This window comes from Hyalella azteca, unplaced genomic scaffold, assembly GCF_000764305.2.
Source record: "Hyalella azteca isolate HAZT.00-mixed unplaced genomic scaffold, Hazt_2.0.2 contig1382, whole genome shotgun sequence".
Classification (NCBI taxonomy): Eukaryota; Metazoa; Arthropoda; class Malacostraca; order Amphipoda; family Hyalellidae; genus Hyalella; species Hyalella azteca.
In genome coordinates, this window is record NW_025931701.1 from 71,510 (window position 1) to 96,631 (window position 25,122).

The 25,122-nt window shown below is 37.0% G+C and overlaps 1 protein-coding gene across 1 annotated transcript in view; it reads left to right on the forward strand.

The window, feature by feature from the left end:
• LOC108670906 (rho guanine nucleotide exchange factor 17) overlaps window positions 1-25,122 on the forward strand; it is a 55,545-nt gene that overhangs the window by 19,176 nt on the left and 11,247 nt on the right. Inside the window, exons 4-13 of the mRNA XM_018158402.2 lie at window positions 1,689-1,793; window positions 7,929-8,045; window positions 9,264-9,356; window positions 16,011-16,204; window positions 17,226-17,363; window positions 17,680-17,774; window positions 19,453-19,675; window positions 22,570-22,661; window positions 23,634-23,778; window positions 24,583-24,705. Coding sequence (XP_018013891.1) covers window positions 1,689-1,793; window positions 7,929-8,045; window positions 9,264-9,356; window positions 16,011-16,204; window positions 17,226-17,363; window positions 17,680-17,774; window positions 19,453-19,675; window positions 22,570-22,661; window positions 23,634-23,778; window positions 24,583-24,705 — 1,325 coding nt within the window. The remainder of the gene's footprint in view (window positions 1-1,688; window positions 1,794-7,928; window positions 8,046-9,263; window positions 9,357-16,010; window positions 16,205-17,225; window positions 17,364-17,679; window positions 17,775-19,452; window positions 19,676-22,569; window positions 22,662-23,633; window positions 23,779-24,582; window positions 24,706-25,122) is intronic.

Here is a 25,122-nt window from a genome sequence, read left to right on the forward strand (position 1 = left end):
ACACTTAAATGCGGTATTTGAGAAAGTGAATATAATTTAGGAAAACTTTGCATCTGCATCATCTGCTTTCTGAACAAAAAGTGGACTCTCACCACATTTGAACACCAGCAAATTCATTAACGTGATGCCGAGTTCCTGTATCCTGGATTCGGTAAAATGCGTTCCAGTGCTTTGTAGATTTCTATCAGGTGATGATTAAGTAGGTCTCAGCTATACGTTTTAACCTGTGACAGTTTTTTGTTTAGCTTTTCATTCATCGAGACTGGAGCAAAACACGGCCCATTCGATTGAATACACGACCAAAAGTCTTTCATTTGCTTGCCCATGAATGCGTGCCCAGCCCAAATAATTATTTGCAAAGTTCTGTTGTATTTTCAAAGCGAGTTTTCCTCTGTGTGATGCTTTAAACGAAGATGAACTGCGGCGGCGAGCATGTTTCTTGCATTTTTTTTCTCCCGTTGCGACGGTATATTATCGCCTTTGTCATTTGTACGATTGCGTACTCATCTAACGTGGCGAAAGTTTGAAATATTTCCATCTTAGCTCTGTTCAATTATATTATGTGTGTTGAGAAACTAATAGTAAAAGTTCAAATGAATTAAAATTTCCTCGATTCTACTCCAAAATTTTGCCAATGAAAACAAAATACTTTCTTCTATTACATAAGAATGGAATAGAAAGGGTATATGAACATACCTGTATAAATATATTTCTGTGTCTGATAAATTCGAGATGAGAAGACTTTCAAAATTAACTTTTTTATTTACCTAATGAATGAAATAAAATACCGCGACAGTGAGATACTCGAAATTATAAAGCGTTGCAATGCGTGCATTTTCACGAACTTTCGAGCCGAAAGTATTAGCTTGCAAACATTTCCTTGTATTATGTTTTGTGCAACTAAATTACGTGTTTCAAAGACATGACATGAAGAGACAATAGGAATCCATTTATCAAGATATTAGTTAGTTGTTGTGAATGTACATGCAACTATTTGTCTAGCTTATAGTTATTTGTAATGGAATTTTTTTAAACGCAGAGTTACATTTTTAATCTTTTGGTCACTGCATTATCAAATGTTAGTTATGTGCTGTGTGTCTACCTGAATTACGTTTTGCCGAGTTCCAGATCATGTAAATTAATTATGGCGTTGGAAATCGGCAATAAATTGAACTCGTTCATAATTACTCTCTCTATTCATATTGACACTCATACTTGTTTAATTTGACTAAAATTGTCTTAACCAGCTGAGAAAGAGAGAGCATTTCTTGCAGGTTCTAAATTAAGAGAGAAGAAAATGAGTTTTCCTGGCACATAAATAATATAATTAAAAGCAGAATCGTCTTTTAATCGGATAATGTTGATATAGATCCTACCAATAACCTCTTTCTTGAATTTCTTTTTTTTTTTTTTTTTGGAATAAATCGTTCGCAATCGGATAAATCCAACACACTTTAGAAACCTTTGATCTTTAATTTTGAGGAACTTATTCGTGCAATTTGGGATCGAATAAGATCGATTCGTAGAATTGAATAGGGGACCGGGTTCTTCGCCCACTCTCCAACCCACTCACCTCCTACCAAGCTCTCCTGATATGATGAATACATAAAAACTAAATTAATGAACCGGGCCCGTACTTTACGTGTTCTAAAATACGGTTCTTGATTATTTTGTGTTTCATTTTGCAGGTGCCTGACATTTTGGGACACCACGAGAGGTTCCTCGAGGAGTTTCGGCGTCGCATAGAAGCCAGAGAGTCCAACATGTGCGTCGGCGACGTCATCTATAATTTTGTGAGTTTTGACTACAAATTCTTTCTTTGCTTTTTAATTAATTTTCTAAGTTCCTGTTGCTGGCAATCCCTACTAGCTAATGTATTCAGCTGAAATTAGAAAGAATATATTGTCGGCAACTGTTCAGTATGTGGTTTCTGAATATAAGTGAAGAAATTGAATTGGTAATGAGTTTAAATGATTCATATACTTTTAGCACTGAGAAAACCGAGATTTAACTCTTGCAGCAAAAAGTTATTTTCTCTGATTCCTTTGATTGGTATATGATTCCATTTTGAATTGTTATCCTAAACTACATTTTTATACTATATACCTAATATTTAGATTCATAATTTTTTCTGCAATTGCAGCGTAGCCCTTAAGCCTTCATCTTCATGACTTTATTTCATCCCTTATTCGAGTTTCATGATATCCTCAATCAATCAAAGTTTGATCAATAAGTTCAATTAATCAGTCTTTGAGAAGATCAGAAGACTGGTCCTATGAGAAGAAATGGTTGCATGAACAAAACAAGCATTCCTTGAAATTCTGATTTATCACTAAATGTTAATCGTCTTCATTTCTTGGTCGTCCTGAGCGTCTCCCAGGTTCTGATATATACTCTTGCGATGAAGCAGAAAGTTTCCAATGGATGACAGAAGAAATAAAATAAAATCCTGTGGTAGATTATTTTATGCACCCACACGAGGTTTGCACTCACGTTTTGCCTATGTAGACTTCATTGGGCTGCTATAGATTATATTACCTCGAGCAAGGTATTGAGACCCATGCCAAAGTCGGATTGTTGAATTCTGTGAAGTTCGGCTGATTTGGTGGAAATCTCAAGTGGTCTGGCATTATTTTTTTTTATTTCGCCCAATCTTCAATAATCGGTTTTGATTCTTTTCCGTTTGTCATACAACGACTACGTCAATTAACCTTCTGGGAGTGAATTTCCGAAGTAAGTTTGAAACCCCTCATACTTCCAATATACGATACTCACAGTGACGATACAAAGAAAATGCGACCCGCTACAGCGCCAGTCAGCAGCGGCAGCACTCGCTACATTCGCGACATTTTAGCAGCGGCAGCACTCGCTACATTCGCGACATTTTAGCAGCGGCAGCACTCGCTACATTCGTGACATCTTAGCAGCGGCAGCACTCGCTACATTCGTGACATTTTAGCAGCGGCAGCACTCGCTACATTCGTGACATTTTAGCAGCGGCAGCACTCGCTACATTCGTGACATCGTTACATGCTCGACAGCTTCTCATTTGCGTTGCACTGCGATGTGACTGCATCGAAAATTACTTCCTGCTTCAGCTTGGAAGTATCTCAAAAATCTTCAACTGCACGACCCAAGATGAGAGTGCGTGCGACAGAATTTGCTCAACATGAATTTAAAACTGAATGAAAGTAATAAAATAAACTTTTTGTACTCCGTCGTAAAATCTGGAAATTTAAATTTCATCTGAATTTCTATGTAACCTCGATCAAGACATAGAATTGTGAAAATACGCCCTACTGTTGTAAACCAACCATTACTGCTCTTGATTAGTAATCGTTATAGAAAGTGTTACGTTTCATGCATATCAGTACTAAATTACCGGAGAATTTGTAATCTCATTCAAATATATTCATCTACATAATAAAAAGATCAGACGTTCTACTCATTCTTGCTTCAACTGCTTAGAAACTGCGGGTCAAATTTTAAATTGTTCATACTGTCTCCTGTGCCGCTTCTCCGTCTCCAGACATCTCTAAATTACAGACATTGTTTTTCTGCTTCTTCTTCTTCCGTCGTATCAATAAATCAAACAAATAACTATCTAATATTTACATTCTTTGTTATATTTGACGTGTAAACATTTTCTTGAATACGGCCTGTTGTAACCAAGATGAATGTTGTCCCACTATATTGTAGACTACCGCTTTATTCTGGGGGGTGATTTTTTATCCCTGAAATCTTTATCGCGCTTATGCACTTATAGTGTCATTAGATACAATAGATATTTGTTTCTTCTCACTCATTATTCTTCAAGTTAAGTCAAAGTCAATTACCGGAAAGTTGCCAATTATTAATCCAACAAATCTCTAGCTCCAAGTTAATGTATCAGAAACATTCAATTCAAAAAAGTATTCATGAAGTATTCAAATTAAAAAATCATTTAAGGTAGACACAAAATGGTGAGCACTTTAATGGTGAACGCTATTTAATAATAACTATAAAGACACTGGAGAACATGTACGTTCATTAATTGCATGAGACGTGTCATTAAATTCTTCAAAGACTGACTTCAAAAATTCCCTTGTACCAATCCATTCAGTTCTGCTGCAAGCCGCTTTGATCGAGGAGCGCCTGACAACTATAGATCCATATATCGCCTCTCTGACTTGGCCTGTATACTTTAGAACAATTTAGGTATTCATTACAAAAAAAGATGCGGCTACGTCACGTGAACCAAAATTTGTTATCATTTGTATGTTTGCATGCTTGGTCTCAGACAGCCTGCTGAAGTTTCCGGCCGGGTTACAATGGGTCCGAGTACGCATACTCAATTAGCAATATGACCCGCCTAATTGGACAGCGGTTATTGGGAACGAGCCTAGAGAGCTCGACCTCCGAGCTGAGATCTCATCTAAATTACTTGTGATTCAAAGCTTCATTTCACTCAAGTTACGGTTCGTACAGAAAGATCATTGTGAAAAATTTTCTTACGAAGTCTTTAATTCGCGGAGGAAATAAAAACACGGTTTCTTTTGGGTTATTGATTGGTTTCTGGAATTCAATACAAGAAGCGTGATATCATAAATAACAAAATCTTTATTATCCCAATATTAATATTCGATGAAAATCAGGTATTAACAAGACAATAAATAATTTTGTCTTAACAAATTACTGGAGGTTCTTCGTATGCCATATGCTCGGCTGACAGTACATATCGTGCTCAAACAGGTAAACTCTTTCTTCAAATGTCAGCTCAGCAGTAGTACGGATAGTTGCGTTTTAACAATCTTCAATTCACCTACAAGATAGTTGTTAGTTGCTGGTAGCGGGGGAAACGTCTCAAAACAAGCTTGTATGCTTCTAGCCTTCAGTGTGAAATAGAAATGACAAATTTTTAGCTGCTTGAGTGCCAAAGTCCACATATAGCCTGGAAGATTTGACTGACAACTGCATTTGCAACCTCATTCTTCTCAAAGCGCTGACTTCAGTGCATTATGGTCTGTACTGAACCTCATATCCAACAATGCCTCTTACAATAAATAAATTGTTAATTGGCGGGGGTTTCTCAACAACGTCATAATACCGTATGGGATAGTCATATACGAGCTAAATCTACTAGCGTCACTTTATAGAACCTACTCGTATATAGTTATGTAGGGTAGTTTGTATGACACGACGTTAATTAATATGAATCGACTAGTTTGAATCATAAGCTTCATTTATCTTTTAACTCAGGACAATGCCGACAGATTTAGTTGCTGCCACCTTGGTGAAATTGTGCCAAGTTTTCCCTCCGTAACAAGATTTACAAATAAATCCAGTTTACGTTATTTTAAATTTTCTAATAAATTTAAATCTGGTTCACTTTTATTTTATGCAATAAACGTAAAAATTTGTATATTGTCGAACCATTCCAGCATTCGTGTATTTAATTTAAACTTGGAATTCAGCAGACAATTCCCGACTCTTCATGCAGATTTCGCATCATTAGCCATCCAGATATCATTAGCCATAACATTTTTCCCGGGTCTTTTGTTCCACGCACACACGAAGCTCTGATGTGCTTGTGAGTATTCTGGCATAGAGGCGCCCATAGAGTTCCGTCGCCACTGATTACCGCGCGCCTGCTCTGACAACCGGCGCCCAACACCAAGAACAAAACTCAAGTCAGCAGACTTGCCGCTTATTTCTTTTTTTTATTCTGCGAAAGGTGCGAATCTCATTGGAGTCGGTCGCGCGTACTGCTTTTGTGAGGCGATAGCTTTGAGCGGGCCTCTAAAAAGTGATGGCATTGAAAGAGTCAGGGGCGAAAACGCAACGATAAAACGCGTCAATCACGTTGGTCCTGGATTCAATGTTTTAGATAAGCCGAGTTTGTTTCGTCTGACCAACTATCAGTCCACCTTAATGGCGAAACTAATGTCTGATTTTCTTTTTTTTACTAATAAATCTGGTGGAAAAGCTCTGAAGTACGGTACTTTTTGGTGCTCTTGTAATTTAATTTAAAATTCGCATGAGCCAGAGAAAAATCCTCCTATTAGCATGGGGAAAATAGCTAACTCTTTGTTAGATAAATAATGTCGAAGTACTTGAATAAGGCCATCGAAGACTGAATTTGTGACTGTTGAGAGTTCGTACTCATAGTTGCCATCAATTAACAAAATCGTAAGTAATAAATCGTTATTTCTTTCACTGAAGTGTGGTAAATCAAAGTTGTCTGCGATAGATATGACGATTATATTTGGGTAGATATGACGAAACCAAATATAATTCGTTCAGTTAATGGTTGAAATTCCATCGTTATTCTTAATGTAATTTTCCCCTGTAATAATTTTTGCGCGTCTATATTTTAAGATCTCAAGTTTAACTAATTCCGGTCGTTTGATAGGATGCTGCCTTGTCTATATAAATATAAAATGATCATGTTTTTATTCGGTATTATCAGCAAGCTTTTTCAAAATCTCGGCCTTATACGTAATTCCAAGAAATTCAAACGATTCCGCGATGTTTTTCCACATCCGCTTTATCTGGGGATTGGGAGAACTTCCTTGAAAATTCTAAATTTTTAAATGGGTCAGGCTCACTCCTGGCAAATTGAAAAATGATTGAGAATTTCGTGTATGAAGCCGCGTCTCAAACGTGAAAATACTTTCCAGTCTTCAAAGCGTCTGAATTCTATATTCAAAATTTATTCTCTCGTTATTTGAGCTGGAATAATTTCAAAATCTCAATGAAATCTCAATAAGAACATGCGAGCTCACATACGTTTCAATTATATGTAAATAGTTTTGACTCTGCTACAATTATCTTTTGACGCATCATAAAGAGAATTGATCGCAAAAATACATGAGAAAATACACACGGTGAGTATTTTGAACGATTTTTTTATATTTGTACCTGCTCAACTTTGCTAAGGTTATTTCTGTGGCCTTGCGCTGCGTTCTGCGGAGCAGTCGCAGTTCGTGACCCCTGGTATGCTTACGGCATTAACTGCCACAGCCATCATTCAAGCAATCTCTTAGTAAATCCTCCATAGGGAATTTAAACACAACATCCATTCATTATTTTATTTCTGGGCCCCTTATCTTCTTCCATAGCTTTTTGTTGTTATTTTCCTGTCTCGCTCCAGTAACGCTGTTTATTTTAGACTTTCATTCCTGAACACGCTGGCTCATAACAGTCGAAAGTTCAAGCCACGGAGCCGACGATGTTAGGTTGGAGACGGTGATGTTAGGTTGGAGACGGTGATGTTAGGTTGGAGACGGCGATGTTAGGTTCATTGTGGCCGCGCAGAATGTGGAGCGAGCGATAGGAGGTCCCAAGTTCAGCCTGATCACCGGCCTACCATTCGACGATCACCGGGAAGATACGTACGGTTTCTACCGACCATATTACTGTCAGAGGGCGAAGATTACTGCCACACCCATTTATATTCTACTGTACACATGAGAGATTTGGATGACTTCTGACAAGATAAAGGGTCAATCAAAAACGTTCAAGTTTAAACTAAATATTGTTTTTGCACCAACGTTTCGTCCACGACAGATCGCTGTCATTCTTCTACATCAACGTTCTCCATTCTCTTCTTCATTTAAAATTGATTTTTCAGTGTTCAAGACCATTTGCGTTGTAGAGTAACAATGCACGTGCAACACATCTCAGCTCATGAGCAGGTCAGCATTCACTTCCCAGCAGAAGAATGACGTTGAAACAACGTTCAAATAACCTTGATTAATCGAAACAACGTTTAAATAATATTGCTTAATCGAAATAACGTTTAAATAACATTGCTTAATCGAAACAACGTTTATATAACGTTGATTAATCGAAAAAATGTTTAATTCAACGTTGATTCAAGATCATATGTCTTATGCATGGGTTTGGTTTTCATCGGATTTGTCTAACGTTCTTTCTAATCTTACCAGGTGAGCGATCCGGCAGTGCTGGGGAGCTACACGAGCTTCACTAAGAACTGGAAGGCGGCCCAGGAAGCGACCAAAGCCGCGGCTGCTGCCAAGCCGGCATTTGCCGACTTTCTGGTGGTGAGTGAAATAGTGTAGCTCACTGTTTTGTGTAACGACACGCCTGTCACTTATTACAGCCTTGTTTCGTGGCGCTACGACTCACAGAGCTCTAGTGCATTTCTATACTCATAATACTCCTATCTTCTCACGGCTCACTTCCGCCTCACGGCATCACGTGTACGGTGGCAGGCTGTCGAACACGATGCAAACTTGTAGCACGATGTTTAATGCACTATGAATTGGGTATATTATTATTGGGTATGCACTAATTGGGTATATTATTATGTATATCCCTTTTTCGGAGTATATAATATGGAGGTTTGCGTCATTCTTGGTGTCAATTTCCAAAAAAATTAGAATTAGGAGAACTATAGAATTTTGCTTTAATTATGAAAACAAATTGCATAGATTAGAAAGGTCAACTTGCAGGGACCGAAAACAATTATTCCCATTTTGTACTCGAGATAATTCGACTATGTACCTAATGTTCTCATGTTTTTATTCCGTATGAAAAGTTCAGGCAAATGTTTCAACAATTGTGCGATATTTGCTATAATATGTCCTTGTAAACTATAGAATTTATTAAATTGATTGTTTGGCTTGTTCAGAAACAGGAAACTTGCGGCCTAGAAAACGAATAATTTCTCTTTAGGTCTGGAATCGCCCGTGCTATCGTTTGGGTCGCGCGCTTGGTAGCAACCTGAATGATTGTAGCGACTGATTGCATCTCTGTTTCTTTATGTACACAACTTGGTTCATATATGTCAGCTTCAAATTTAGACCAATGCATGGCTTTGTTCTAATTAATACTTGTCAATTTCCTGATGTTCTAAGATAAGATAAATATTTTTCAACAATAATTGTTAGTTATTCAAACTATTCGATGATAATATTGATTAATTAATTTCAATTAGATACCATGCAAGTCAAGTTAATTATCGAAAGCCATATTTAACTGATATAAGTTGACAAATTAAAAAACCATTCTACCAATTTTCCCGGGATTTTTTATAAGACCAATTCAGGAAATTCGAAAAAAATTTTACACACTGGAAATCATACACAGACTCTCAGAATCTTAGCCCAGGAAACAAACAATTTTTTTACGTAACATTTCAAGCGCGGATTTACTTCTACCAGGCAATGACATGTTTACAATGCATGTAAACCGTCCACTAAATATTGCAGGCAATGACATGTTTACAATGCATGTAAACCGTCCACTAAATATTGCAGGCAATGGCTCGGGAGCATCCAGGCAAGATGGACCTGAAGGCGCTGTTGATCAGTCCCGTGCAGCGCTTCCCTCACTACGAGATGCTACTAAAGGTGACGCACAACTTCTCGCTTCCATATATTTAGATATATATTTTTAAATTTTTTCTTATAAATAATATAAATATATATCATTCAAAATTGCTGCCTTTTAAAACAGAACTAAAGCAACACTTTCTATATTTTAACACTTTGGTAAAGAGTTTCGAGACAAGTAGTCGCGAAATATAAAATAAATCTCACTTAATCGATACTTGTATCGTTTTATGATCATAAATAAATAGTATCAATATAATACATAAACATCATAAACATGCAATAATAACTTCTGGCGCCTTAAAGCTTGAGCAAGCGTGCAAAAATCAGACCTGGATAGTTTTTCCTTTCAAATTTTTGCATACGAAGCTACTATCCACATTATTGCGCAGCAATGTATGCAGCTCCTGGCCTGGTGGTGGCTTTGATGTTCAAGTTTTACGTATTGGGTAGCAGCAAGTCGAGCTCACAACGTAGTGAGATATTTGCAATTTGGTAAAGCTTCAATATTACGTTTTCAATAGAGATATGCTAAATTTTTGTGGTATTTTCTTCGCTTTTATATTTCTAGTGAATCTGCGATTAAAGCAATCTAGTGACTTTTGTAGTGAGATATCACACGGAAAGCTATTGTTTTTAAAAAGCATGCATACAATAACACTTTATTCAATGTATTCAATATACAAAGGCATAAATTTATCCAATGGAGAAATACTTCGTGGAAAATATTCAGAAATATTTTCATTGCGTTAATATTAATTTTGGCTTCTTTATAAATTTTACTTATTTGTGCAATTATTCATGTTAGGGAACTTATTTTGTCATTTAATTTTGTGAGATTATCCAGGAATAATTTTTTGTACTGAGGTATAAAAATAAACAAGATTCCTCGCCATCTTACTCAATTTTAACACCAGGATTCTGAGACAGGACAGTTCTGAAATTTGGTCCTGCATGGTTCTTCGGATATTTTGATCGTCAGTTTGCGGCCGGTTGTTTTTCTTTCAGTAGTATCTAACCGAGGTTAAATATTTACTAAATATATAGCTCAGCTACTGATATTTTTTACATAATAATAAACTGAATTAATTACTTCCGAGTCCAATAGTCGGCGCCAGCTTGGTTTTTTACTTATATTTTCATGGATAAATGGTATCATTATATGAATTTTTCTGTATATTCGTCCCAGCAATTTTATTTGAAAACTTTGATTTGTCGTTGGTACTAGTAACAATAATGGCACACGGAGTTACCCGAATAATTATTGTTTTAAACGGCTTAGGTCCCATGGCTTAGGAAATCTTCTGCAGTTGATGGAGTCTCGGTGAGCATTTGCATTGCTCATTTTTGCCAGTCGCTTACTCGAGATTAACGGCGCTGAAGCTCCGTAAACTTCTCATCGATTTAAGAAAAGTTTCACGGCTCATTTCTCCTAACAAGTTCATTTTTCACCAGCCAATTCTTGAAACAAGTTAGGTGGCAGCCTCGTTCGATCTCAACAAATTTTTGGAAACATCTTAGAGGTGTCGGCTAGCGGCCGTTGGATTTCGTGAGACTTGCCGACCACTTTTGAACTTTTAATACCAAATGATAGCTTTGCTACTGCGTCATTTTTTAGATGTTTTAAAATTAAATAAAATACTTAAAAAAAAAATTTTGGAAATTTGATGGTGAACGTACAGCCCGACCCACGTTTTTTTGGGGCGAACCATAATTTATTTTCTACTTTTTAGTCCACAAGAAAAACGTGGTTTTTTAAAAAGTTTTTTTAAGTATTTTATTTTCTGCTTTTTAGTCCACAAGAAAAACGATTAAGACTTGATTAAGTATGACTTGATGTACGTATCGATGATACGCAGCGTTAGCGCCTGCTCGTCTATAACGTGAGCGCCCGCACGCCATACTATATATATACTATATATAAACTTTTCTCAATTAAACTAATTTAGGTCTCTAATTACTAGTTTTTATGATTGTATCTGAAATTGTTAGGCGAAAATAGCCTGCATGCCGAATTTCAGATCTCTAGAACAATCAGAAGTGGGCTAATTTTCATTGTCAATGTTAACAACAAACAAACAAACAAACAAACGCGAAGCTAAGCTAAGAAAAACGTGTTAAAAAGGAGTATTTTTTAAACATTCATTTTACTGATTAAAAAAATTTAGTTGGTTTCACTGCTCAGTTTTGTGTCGAGTTCGATGAACCTTGTTTATTTCGCATTTCCAAATGTTCTTGTTTTTCTGAGACTCTAAATTAATGAACGATATTTTTCCGACTAACCATGTTTACTGTAATTACATCATCCACAGTCTTCTGTGTAACCGACATTCTCTGGAGTCAGGGTTGAATTTTTATTGTGGAAACGATTTTCCCCAACGTTCTCGTCTTCTTTCTTCCAACTTGCTCTATATGCCTATAAGTAATATTTGGTTGAACTGCAGATGTAAGGACGTTTTGGATAGTTTCTAAATTTACAGCATAGAAATATAACATCATCGATGGAGCGCTAAAAACAATTGCTGCCAAGTAGAGAAACATGAAATAATTGAGAAATTGATTTAAACAGAACTCTAGTGAAACCTACGAATGAATTCAGCCATTTCGAGATTAGATAATTTTTCTGAATTAGTGTCGAATCGTGATCTATAATCGCAGACGGCCAAAAATATGGTATATAAATGAATAATATTTATGGCTTTAAACATATTTTACGTGTTTTTCTGGCATAATGTTTAAAAATATTCTCATGATTCAAATCTATTCTAATCCAATTTGATCCTATACCTTTATTAAGAAATAATTCCGGCAGGGACAGAATTTAGCTGTACATATCTTCTTAAATTTTGTGTCATCACGCATCTAGGAAAATGAGTCATGATTTCAATCTTATTACCTGATAATGAACGTTATGATATTTGAATATCTCGTTTCTCTTTATCGAACTTGTATACAAGTTCGAACTTGTTTTTATCGAACTTTGGTCTTTATCGAACTTGTATACAAGAATAAATTCTGCTATTATTTACTAAAAATAAATACGTAAACTTGTCAGGAGACAAGGAACGTATCTAAAAAAAGTATTTCACGAAACTTGTTCTATTACTTTTCGCTTTTGCAGCATCACATTTTTATTTTTTCCCGCGTCTTCGCGCGGCATTTTTCTTTGTCGTTGACAGCCCAAAGCCGTCGCGCCTCTCGCGCGTCTCAAAGGCTTTCTGTTCTGAGCCTGTGACGAATCGTCACTGTTTCTTGAAAACGGCCCGCATCATCACGGTACGGATTTTTATCCGGTTAATTTTAACTTTTAGACGATAATATAAAAATAATATCTTAACATAAATATATTTATGATATAATATTTATTTCTGTTTATTCCTTACCTGTGTTCAGATCTTACAAAGTTATCGTCTGAAGGATGTCTGCACTACTTGAAAAATTTCGGACCTATCATTGTAGGAATCCTGCCTTCCGAGCGCTTATCCAAAGCTTCGGCCAATCGGGATTGCAGTCAAATTTCGCTCACATCTTATTTAAGAATCTGAATAACATTTCATTTTCAAAATACTTCACAGTGTCTGCCCATGCGTTGGGAATTGTAAATATTCCCCCCACCTAAAGTTTGAGGAGCCGGCATCGAATTCAATCCTCGTTTCTGGAACGTTTCATCATCATCCATCCTCATCGATATTCTTGTCCACTAAGCGGCGCAGTTATCTCCCTTATCTCATCTCACGTTCTCAAAAGCTCAGCAAAATCTTGGCTGCTCTGCAAGAGGTGCAGGGAATTTTTTTAGCAGAATACCTTGGAATTTTACCTTTTCTTGAGAACGACTTAGTTCACATCATTGTTTCAGTGTATTTTCGTCTGAAAACTTCATACTCGTTCTTATTGCCGGAATGAACGTGCAAATAGAATAGAACCGAATTACTCATTTCATAGTTTTATTGAACGTTATTCTATTTGGCATGACTCGAATTTTTCTTGGTTAATATTTGGTGTAAGTGAATGGAACATTTTTTTTCGGTCACAGTATCATCTCTTTTTTTCACTTGTTGATCATTTTCAACACTCAGGAGCAATCTCTTTACGAGACCGGAAACAAAAGTGTTGGCTTTGAGTGATTGATTGCACCTGCTTCTTGTGTATCCTTACTTATGGCCACGATAGGAGTTATGTCCGCTCGGTCCACTGGCATTGGTTCTGTAACGACAGACCACAATCCGCAACAACACAAGCCGATCCCCGTTCCTGGTCGTGAGACTAACGACGCTCGTTAGTCACGCTGAGTCCTTGGAACTGATCGCATCGTTTTCTCCGTGCCGGGTGCGCCTCCAAGAGAAGAAGAATAGTCTTGAAGACTCAAATCAATTTCTTTTGTTTGCTAAATTTGTTCTTCTGCGCCTTGTTTGTGTCCTTGCATCGTACGAGGCTCATATTGACCAGACCTTCTTCGCTTCCGGGAAATGCAATTACGATAAGCGATCAGCTGCCCATTGCTTGCCAGACAAGGTTGTTTAGGCAATTGGGTAGTTTCCGAGAACTCTGCTGTAATTTGAAATTCTAATCAGTTATTGATAACTGCTGTTTATGATATGAGTTCTGGATAAGATCTAAGTCTGGCGATAAGTTGAATCATTTGCATGATTGTTATGCGTTTTAATTACCATAATAATGCCACAACGTCTGAAGGCTCTTCTGCCTAGTTTCAGAAATTAATCGTTTGAACCATTTTAATTTGAATTTCCTCTATTATAGCTTAGCGTTAGATGCATAAACATCCAATGAAATCAGTATTACTTTTCGCATTCTCTTTAAAAATCAGCAAGGAGAAGCATACTTACATATTCTTAAGCATATCTGGTTTTTCCCTTCGTCGCTGACGAAAATAACGTCATGGCGAATACAAATATAAACAACGATAAATCAGATAATTTATCTTTGAATTCATTACAAAAACTAAACCATTGCAACTGTACACGAAAGAGACAGTCAAGCTGCTCGATCCGCCCCTCCATTCACACGAATTTTCTCGTCCGTACGCTCCTTGATAATTTCCTGAATAATATTCAATTGATTTATAATTAAGGCCATATAGAGTTAGAAAATTATTACTGTTACTCATACGTATTAGATAAATTATCAGTTCTAAGTTAGATAAATTATCAGTTCTAAGGTAGATAAATTGTCAGTTATAAGTTAGATAAATTATCAGATATAAATTAGATAAATTATCAGTTTTAAGTTAGATAAATAATCAGTATTAATTTAGATAAATTATCAGTTCTAAGTTAGATAAATGATCAGCTCCAAGTTAGATAAACTATTAGTTCTAAGGTAGATAAATTACCAATTATAAGGTAGATAAATTATCAGTTATAAGTTAGATAAATTATCAGTTATAAATTAGATAAATTATCAATTATAAGTTAGATAAATAATCAGTTTTAAATTAGATAAATAATCAATTCTAAGTTAGATAAATAATCAGTTCTAAGTTAGATAAATTATCAGTTCTAAGGTAGATAAATTACCAGTTATAAGGTAGATAAATTATCAGTTTTAAGTTAGATAAATTATCAGTTATAAATTAGATAAATTATCAGCTCTAAGTTAGATGAATTATTAGTTATAATTAGATAAATTATCAGTTCTAAGGTAGATAAATTCTTAGTTTTAAGTTAGATAAATTTATTGGTCCTAAGTTAGATCAATTATCTGTTCATTTTTCACGTAAATCAATAGTCATTTATCAGATAAATAAATAATATTTATCAATATTAATTTAATAGTCATTAGTTTAATCGACCATTAGTTAAATCAATCATCAGTTGAATCAATCATGAGTTGAATCAATCATCAGTTAAAACAATCATCAGTTAAATCAATCATCACTTGAATCAATCATCAGTTAAATCAATCATCAGTTGAATCAATCATCAGTTATTTCAGTCGTCAGTTACATCAATCATCATTTATCAGTTTATTATATTATCTCTTTAATCAATTATCACACAAACTATCAAATCAAATATCAAATGCAGAAATGTTCGTAAGCCTGTAGGAAAAATCGTGCAATATTGGGAACGAGATCTAAAATTGAAGAAAGTTTAATTAAAGACAAACGAAAATATGGTTGAATGTACATTTGTTTGAAAAATCACGGCAAGCGAGCTTAATTAAAGCTCTTCAGGACGCAGTCTTTAACCAACGGCATAGATAGGGAGCCAACAGGATAGTACACCGAAAGTATATTCCAGTCCAGAACATCACCAAGACCTGCTAATTACAGTGACGATATCGGAACGAGTATCATGGATGGTGGCTGAAGACAATGCGATTGTTTGCGGCCAGCGGTGCCAGATGCCGGCTTTTCTGGATGATATAAACCAAACCTCAAAAACCGTGCATAATTTAATAATTTTTTGTGTGATGAGTTCTCCACAGTGGGTGTGATGAGTTCTCTACAGTGGGTGTGATTAGTTCTCCACAGTGGGTGTGATGAGTTCTCTACAGTGGGTGTGATGAGTTCTCCACAGTGGTTGTGATGAGTTCTCCACAGTGGTTGTGATGAGTTCTCCACAGTGGGCGCGTGCAGTGATTGTGATGAGTTCTCCACAACGTCAGTAGCCGAAGTTAGTCTCACTGCTGTTTTCCTGCTACAATTAACAGCGGCTGCAGAAGCACACCCCACACGACCACCCTGACCACGCGCTGCTGGGGGAAGCCCTCAGTAAGGCTCAGGAGGTAACCGTCAAGATCAACGACCACGAGAAGCGAGCGCTGCAGCAGGAGCACCAGCAAGATATCCTCAGGGACCTCGAGGCTGTTATTGAGGGACTAGAAGGACTCGTACAACCTGACAGGTGAGCTAACCTTTCAAGTTATTACTGAGTTGAAGGAGCTTAATCCTAAACTTTCCTGCGTTGAGGGAGCTAATCCAAAACTTTACTGCGTTGAGGGAGCTTAGTCCTAAACTTTACTGCGTTGAGGGAGCTTAATCCTAAACTTTGCTGCGTTGAGGGAGCTCAATCCTAATCTATCAGCTGTGACGTGTGCATGATCTATTTTAAACCATCAAAATAACATCGAAATGCATTATGTATTAGTACATGTATTTTGACCTAAATAATAGATTATGTGAGGAACAAAACTTTATTTTTCAAAGCAAAATATCCGAATTAATTCCCCTCCCCCCATAAATGCATGCAACGATTACCATAAATAATATTATTATTATGCGTTATTAGCTACCTACAGGAGCCACTTTGAAGAAGAGTCTCGCGATGTACGCTCAATGATTAATTTGATATGCAAAATAAAATGAGCATATGCGATAATTAATGGTCGATAATTACTTGCGTGTTTTTTCGTGTATATACTCTCGGTTTTAACATTTGCCTTCAAATGAGGGTAGAAATTTTATGTTTATTGATTTTTATTTCAAATTTTTACACTATATTAAAGTATTTATGACAGTAAATAGATTTATAAACACTCCATGATCCAGTTAAGAACTCATAGGGCTTGCAGAAAATTCTAGGCGATTGCGCTCGTACCGTCGAAAAAATATGTATATTCTCTCATTTTTTTAATAGGTGTGTTTTTAGTTTCGTATTTTCAAATATTTTTCAAATTAGTTTATTATTTTTAATGCAATTTGGTGTTATATTTTTAATATATCATAAAATCTCCAATTTACGATGCAAAACGCTCATATGTGCATTTAATAATTGTGCAAACAAATTAGCAATATGCATACGGAAATATTTAGAAATTATATTCCCGCGATTATTTCAACTGCGCACAGCATTTCTGCATGTGTGAAAATACTGGTGCATGGATATTACTTAGATCTTATTTACCTCGATGATGTTGACGGCACAGAACGTTCCTACAAGTTGACTTGGCGACGATGCACTCTGCGCTGGGCAGTCGCAAGGACCGATGTCTCTTCCTCTTCTCCGACATCCTCGTCATCGCTTCCGTCAAACGCAGGACCGGCGCCCTCAAGAAGATCTCCAAGTGAGTGGGTCGTAATCCGCTCGTGTGTCTTTCTCCTCAGGTTTATCCTGTTTTTCTTTTTCATTTAAACAGTTCTACTCTGTGTTACTGGGTTACATTATGCGCCGCGATTATGTTCATGATATTTTGTGAAATAACGCGCATGAAATTATACCACGCTTCTAATATTATTGTGCTCACTTTGTATGCCACGTTTCTCTTCATGTAGTCAAATCGTGTATTTTACTCCTGATATCCCTTCCCAGGGATATCACCTTCTCCTGACATCACTTCCTCAGACTATATAAAATTCTTACAGCATAGGATTTTATTGCAGTTGTCCCGTAACGGTGCTGAGTCTGGCATTCCTGGAAGTGAGCAAACTCAAGCTCTTCAAGTTTATTGCTCTTGACGACCTGGAGATCGCCAGATGTGAGTACCCGACACAGCTTTTATATAATGAGGATTATTGTACTCCCACGTCGACTTGATCTAAGGCATAATTAGCTGATCAAAAGAGCCACTCTTATCTGAAGCGAGGTCAACCAGTACACTAACGAACATTACTGAACACGATCATCTCAACTTGGTGACCTTATTCACTGGCATTCAGTGCATTGTCCATCATGACTGAGTACTGATGGAAACATGTCCATCGGACCGAGTGCTGATGGAAACATGTCCATCAGACCGAGTGCTGATGGAAACATGTCCATCAGACCGAGTGCTGATAGAAACATGTCCATCAGACCGAGTGCTGATGGAAACATGTCCATCGGACAGAGTGCTGATGGAAACAGGTCCATCGGACCGGGTGCTGATGGAAAAGAGTCGTTCATACTCAGTTCATGTGAGCTTGGGGCTTCAATTTATTGCTCGCGTAGCAACTTCATCTTAACAGTGTAACGAGTTACACGTTTCTTTTGGTACGATTTTAGAATTAGATTTTACATAATTTAAATAAAAATTTCGGCCTGATTAAGATGTCTTGATGATATGAGCAATCTATTTTTCAGTCGTTCTTCGACAAAATATTTTATACTGCACTGTTTTTTTTTTTTGGTAATGCAACTGCTTTAAAGTAGTTCTTAGCATCAAACGCTCGTCAAATTTTTAAAAGATTAAAGTCTAGTTAACTTGAATGCAGATTTATCAATTATCCGCTAGTTGAATAAATATTTTTTTAAAAGTGCACATTCGACCTACAAAAAATTCGATGCATTAGTTTCCCTCGAGCTCATCATCAGGTGCGTGCTAGTATGGGAAAACTATCATAATTCAATTCTTGATTGCACATTAGCTACGGCTTAGATGTAATACAATTTATACGACTGCTAAATGCTTATAAAAGTTTCGTTGCACATGGAGGCTTAATTGTGTCATTAAATTAAGTAGGGGCTGCACGTTATACAATATTCGAGAATAACACTGGAAAGCTTATGTCTGTAGATCATCGATCCTCACTTTATTTAGTTGCATTTTATTTTTTACCTTACGTTCATATTAAATGATATAGTCACAGCGCTTACTGGAACTTGCGAAAGGGGCGGGAAGAACGCTGGCAAGTTTAGCAATATTTCAGTCGACCAACTTTATTGCTCATCGTAGCAAGGAACTAATCTGCATATTTAGGCTCCAAGGATTCCATAGTTCAAACTTCATTTAAATTTACTGGAAAATTTGTTGAAAATCTCCCAAATTTCGAAATAAATACAATTTTCATCTTTAAATTTAATGATTAGAATATTAGTATGATTATTTTTACGTTTTTTCATTATTTTGGCATTTGTTCTTTTATATATAGCCTACCATTCATCAACTTTCATCTTCAGACATGACCCTTAGCAACGCATGAACACTTCTCTTGTATTAGAAAACTGATAACAGAAATATAGTCTATGAAACCAGCGATTCATTAAATTCAGAAAATCATTCATCTCATTAGTTGTTAGTCAGTATCCGGTACTGTTGGTGTTAATAGGTCAGAGTTAAGTACATCAATTGGAACCAAATAAAAAACATCATTTAAAAGATTGAAATGGTTGTAGATAAATTTTTTCCTCATCTTCTTCTGATTTTGTATAAATATTATATCCATTTTTTTCTGCAGCTCGCGATGAAGCCATCAAGAAGCTACTGAAGGAGATCGAGAACCTGGAGGAGGACCTACAGACGGTGCAGAGGATGGCGGGCTTCAGCCGCGCCTTGCACACACCGCGGCCCAGCGTCGAGGAGGCGCTGCACGACGCAGAGAACGCCGTCAGGAAACAGCTCTCCGAGCGCCAGGGTCCTGACTCTATCCTCAACGAAGTCGAGCTCACCATCACCACCCAGTCAGTGCAACGTTGTTATGACATTATCATGCAATATTAGGGGCCTTCATACTTAACGAAGTCTAGCTCACCACCACCACCCAGTCAGTGCAACATTGTTGTGACATTATCATGCAATATTAGGGGCCTTCATCCTTAACTGAGTCGAGCTCACCATCACCACCCAGTCAGTGCAACATTGTTGTGACATTATCATGCAATATTAGGGGCCTTCATCCTTAACTGAGTCGAGCTCACCATCACCACCCAGTCAATCGAGCTCTCCTCCTTTACCCCATGCCAGTAATATGAATTTTGGACGGAGAAGTATTTTTCCCGTCGAATCAGTTCGAGATCACCATCATCATTTCCGCATCACGTCTCGATCAAGTTGACTTTTTGAGGGGTTTTTCCAGTTTTGTTATAAAATTAGCCAAAATTACACACTTAATGAATAAACATTCAACCATTTTGTTATGGTATGGTAAATATAAACCGTCTATTTTTATGAAACTCTAACGGGTTTGTAAATCATAACATACCCTGAGCACGTTGCCAAGTGAAGTTTCTGATAGTTGCGCCACATGAATGCGCACCGCACAAATATTCTTACAATTTTATTTTTAAAATATGTTGATTGCCTCCGTAACTCATTGTAATCCGGAAGACTAATGTGACCTGGGCCTATACTTTCAAAAAAAGTTAAGAGATCGTAAGTTCATCAGCCAATCATTGACGGCCTTTCAAGCAAAATCCACCAATCATAGACAGGAAAATAGAGCGTAAGTACTGACGTTCACTTAGCGAGTTTTGAAAGTATATGGCCCCAGGGCCTATACTTTCAAACAAAGTTAAGAGAATGGACGTTCATCAGCCAATCACTGACGGTCTTTCAAGCAAAATCCACCAATCATAGATAAGAAAATAGAGCGTAAGTACTTACGTTCACTTAGCGAGTTTTGAAAGTGTGGCCCCAGCACCGTGATTGCTAGTCACCGGATGTTCATTAATATCAAATTAATTCAAACAAATAAAGAAGTCAGCAATTAAATGATTAAAAATTTTTAGAGTAATTCTAGAGATAAATGCATTAATTCTCATTAATGGTACTCACGTAGAGCAGCACATATTTTTAATATTTTTTCTGCAAATTTCCCAATCAAAATAGGTAAGTGCACTAGACAAAGTTTATGCGTTTGTTGAGGTTATTTCTCCTAGTTTGAACACCAAAGGAATAAATGTCGGATCTTAGGGTCACTTTTCTTTTAACATATAAACCTTCTCGATACCGAGTCAAAATAATATTGTGTTAATGTATTTCGATTGTATATATTCCAGACTATTATTTGCTTTGAGACAGCCGTGTGTGTCGCTGATGTTTTGACTGCCAGCGCCAATATGATACGCCACCAGCCAGTTTGGTCTGGTTCGTAATCTTGTGTTTTGACGGCACCTGATCGTATTTTTCCTATAAAACCGAAGCCGCAATATTGCAGCCATCGTATCCGAGCTTCGAATACTTCCATGCTGTTTTTTTAGTAGCTTTCGGAAGATCAACGTCAGACGAGCACAGCTTTTAGGTCTTCTGTATGTTTGCGCTTAATTTAACTCTAAAGATTTAGAGCTCGGATTCCGTTGGGCTTGGTCTTCAAAATTTAAAATTGTTTACCCATTTTTACTGCAGCGCTAAAACTTATTTATAAATTGTGACTTTGTGAATATGAATGTTGCGATTTAATGCAGCCGTATTCGATTCGACAATTTGAAGCAAGCTTCAAACTTCCTTAGTATATCGCCAGAGGCGTTGAATTTTTGCGTCTTGAATATTTATTTTCTCCACCGAAGCGTAAATAAATTTTCTCCGACATTCTTACGCTTGCAGTCTAAATTTATGAAGCTTATACTTTAATTTAATTCAAGAAAGTGATTACTTATGCTGAAAATATTCTAAATAACACCTCAAACGTTTCCTGCTAAAGATAATTTAGCCTTTAGTAAGTTTTAGTTTAACGATAATTTATCATAGATCTTAAAACTGGTTCATTAGATGATTTAAACTTTCATTTCAATGCTCGGTGTGAACGTCCGAAGTTTTCTATACAATTCATATAAAACGCAAAACCGGCTGAGCATTTGTTCACCAGTGATCTCCAGCATCAACAAATTGTACAGGAATTATAGCAAATCAAATAAAAATGTATATAAATAAAATTGTCGGTAATTTTCGTTTTGTACAGCAAAATAAAAATTTATTCAATATGCATAACCTGGTCTGAGCATGGGCGTAGTCGTTTAGGCAATTATAGAGTGACGTAGCAATATGTGTTCAGTCATACATGACTTGAGTTGAGTTGACTGCAGGTGGATGCGTAACTAAGAAAATATTTATTGAAAGGAATTAATCGTGTACGCCATGAGTGATTAACTTTTTGCAAATCGGATTTCGCGTGATACACATTGAGAAAATTTTAATGTATCGGAAGATGGCCTATGGATGGCAATATAATTATACATTAAGAAAAAGAAAGACTTTATCGACTTGTCACAAAAAGAAATGAAGGATGAAAGTTTCTTTGATTATTTGTTAATTCGTATTCTGCAAAATATTCGTTTTATATGACAGTAAAAATATGTATAAGTTAGTGAAATGAAAAATTCATAAATATTAACAATATATGCAATATTCATGCTTCAAAACAACTCTATTAGAAAGTTTCATTAAATCATTCCCACTGGAACGCTGATGGACTTCCAAAAAATTGCATTTCGTCTCTTCAATTTTTTTTAGCAGGTTCATTGAAAAAGTTCTCGAAAATGAAAAATGAAAACAAAGTTTCGTTGTTTCCAGTCCTTAATTGGTAATTTCCGTCGTGCTGCTTTTTCATTGCTAACAATTATCTCTCTCATCTACGCAGGGAGGGAGTGGAGAACATAACATTCCTGTTCCACAACCCGGAGAAGCGCGCCAACTGGGAGGAGGCCTTCCTTGGTGCCAAGCAGAAACTCGGTGAGACACATACTGAGACATGCTTAAGTTCAATATGTTTCAGTGAATCTAGTGATAGATCGGAAACTCGGTGATTTTGAGCAAGTGGATAATATTGCTAACACATAGGAATAGAACTCTAAGTAGAACTCTAATTAATAAAAATTAAATAGAACTCTAAATAAGCTCTCGGACATAAATAATTCTGGAAGATCCTTGCCGTGTTTAGGGGGACTGCATTGCGACACAGGGGTCGGTGTTAAAAAATGCTAAAAATACTCAAGTATTACATATTATTTCCTAATATGCAATATTATTATAACTAACTCCATGCGCTAATTATACTCAACACAATAATTTGTTGTGTTTTTTTTTATGTGTGAAATGTGGGCCACTCTGAACAGATGGGTGACACGTGGCAACCGTTGTAAACCCTTGCAAAGTTAAAATGTGTTAGATACTAGATATTTTTGGGAGTAAAATATATTAATATTAATCGTTCCAATCCCGAAGTGTTGGCGTTCCACCTGAAAGGCTTTAACATATCACCAGTAGTACGTGTATCACCGCATTAGAATTACTCATCTTAGCCGTGCTTGAAATTTTCTAAAGAATTCTAGGCAATACCTGAGCTATCCCGCTGATTTCTCGACATTATTTTCGGCTAGTGTCTAGAGACTCTAGACAATGACTGGAACTATTCAGCATAGGTCTAAGTGGTACTTTACCCATTCAAGTTGTATCTAGGCAGTATTTGAGCGATCTATCTGATGCCTAATCAGTGATCGGATCATTCAGCTGAGGTCCAGTCAGTGCTCGAGCCATGCAGCTGACGTGTATATATGTCTGACCACTGCATCGTGTTGCAGCGATGTGTATGGTATATGTCTGACCACTGCATCGTGTTGCAGCGATGTGTATAATATATGTCTAACCGTTGTGTCGTGTTGCAGTTGACGTGTATATATGTCTGACCGCTACGTCGTGTTGCAGCGATGTCAGCTGACCGTCGGCCTCCTCCGGAGTTTGTGCGCGCGCTGCCGGTGCGCAAGACGCGCGCTGGACTGCAGTTCACGTGCGCCGCGGCCACGACCGGCCTCAGCGTGCACAACCTGCGCGACGTGTGGGTGTGCAACAGGTTAGTGGGGTGAAGAGGTGTGCAACAGGTGAGTGTGGTGAACAGGTGTGCAACAGGTGAGTGGGGTGAACAGGTGTGCAACAGGTGAGTGTGGTGAACAGGTGTGCAACAGGTGAGTGTGGTGAACTGGTGTGCAACAGGTGACTGTGGTGAACTGGTGTGCAACAGGTGACTGTGGTGAACTGGTGTGCAATAGTTTAGCACAGGCATGTACATATAACTATAACTTTCATCATTTTTTGTAACTTTCATCAATCTTTTATATCTTAATCGAAAACAACATTTATTTACATATCTGTAACAAATCTTTTGTGTAACTATTATCAAATATTCTATTAATTAACCGTCCCTTATTATTTACTTTTTTGCATCATACATCCTAGTCACTTTCCATCCACGGCTTTATTTCTAATCCTTACCAACTTCCCAAGTTACCAAACAAATCTTCAAATTTTGTCATTACCTACCCCTTTCCATCCCAAACCTCATTGAGTCCTACTACCAGCATTCTTTATTTCACACATTTATGCATGGTATAATAAACATTTTTCCCCATAAATATAAGTGGTATAATTATTTTTATGTCATAAATTTATGCATGGTATAATTCATTATTTATACCAAGTTTATGCAACTATACCGCCGCCGCCCAGTTCCGTGTTTGAATAGGTTAAACAAAAATTCTTAATCTTTTTCTTTCCATTGGTGTATAAATTATTTATTTTGAATTTATACATTAATAAATACGAATTTATAAAATTGTGTCCATCATTTAAAATAACCCTGGGTACGCCTGCCGTGCAGTGACGGCTACGTAGGCCAGGTCTGCGTTCTTAGCCTTCACCCTGAGCCTGCGGTCGCCTGCTGTAACGGCGTCTGCAACGCCCGCATCCTCAGCATCGCCTCCGTCGCCGCTGCACAAAGTCTGTCAGTACCGCCGCTGTGTCATTGTGTATTTATATGATTTATATGCACTGCATTGGTACTTATTTGAGTTATTTCCCGATATGTTCACCATAGCCGCAGCACAAAGTCTGTCAGTACCGCCGCTGTGTCATGGTGTATTTATATGCACTGCATTGGTAATTAATTCCAATATGTTCACCATAGCCGCTGCACAAAGTCTGTCAGTACCGCCGCTGTGTCATGGTGTATTTATATGCACTGCATTGGTAATTAATTCCAATATGTTCACCGTAGCCGCTGCACAAAGTCTGTCAGTACCGCCGCTGTGCCGTGGTGTATTTATATGCATTGCATTGGTAATTATTTCCAATATGTTCACCATAGTGTATGATACCTAATGATGGTCACAGCAGGAGTTGGGTTCACTTTTCTATACCT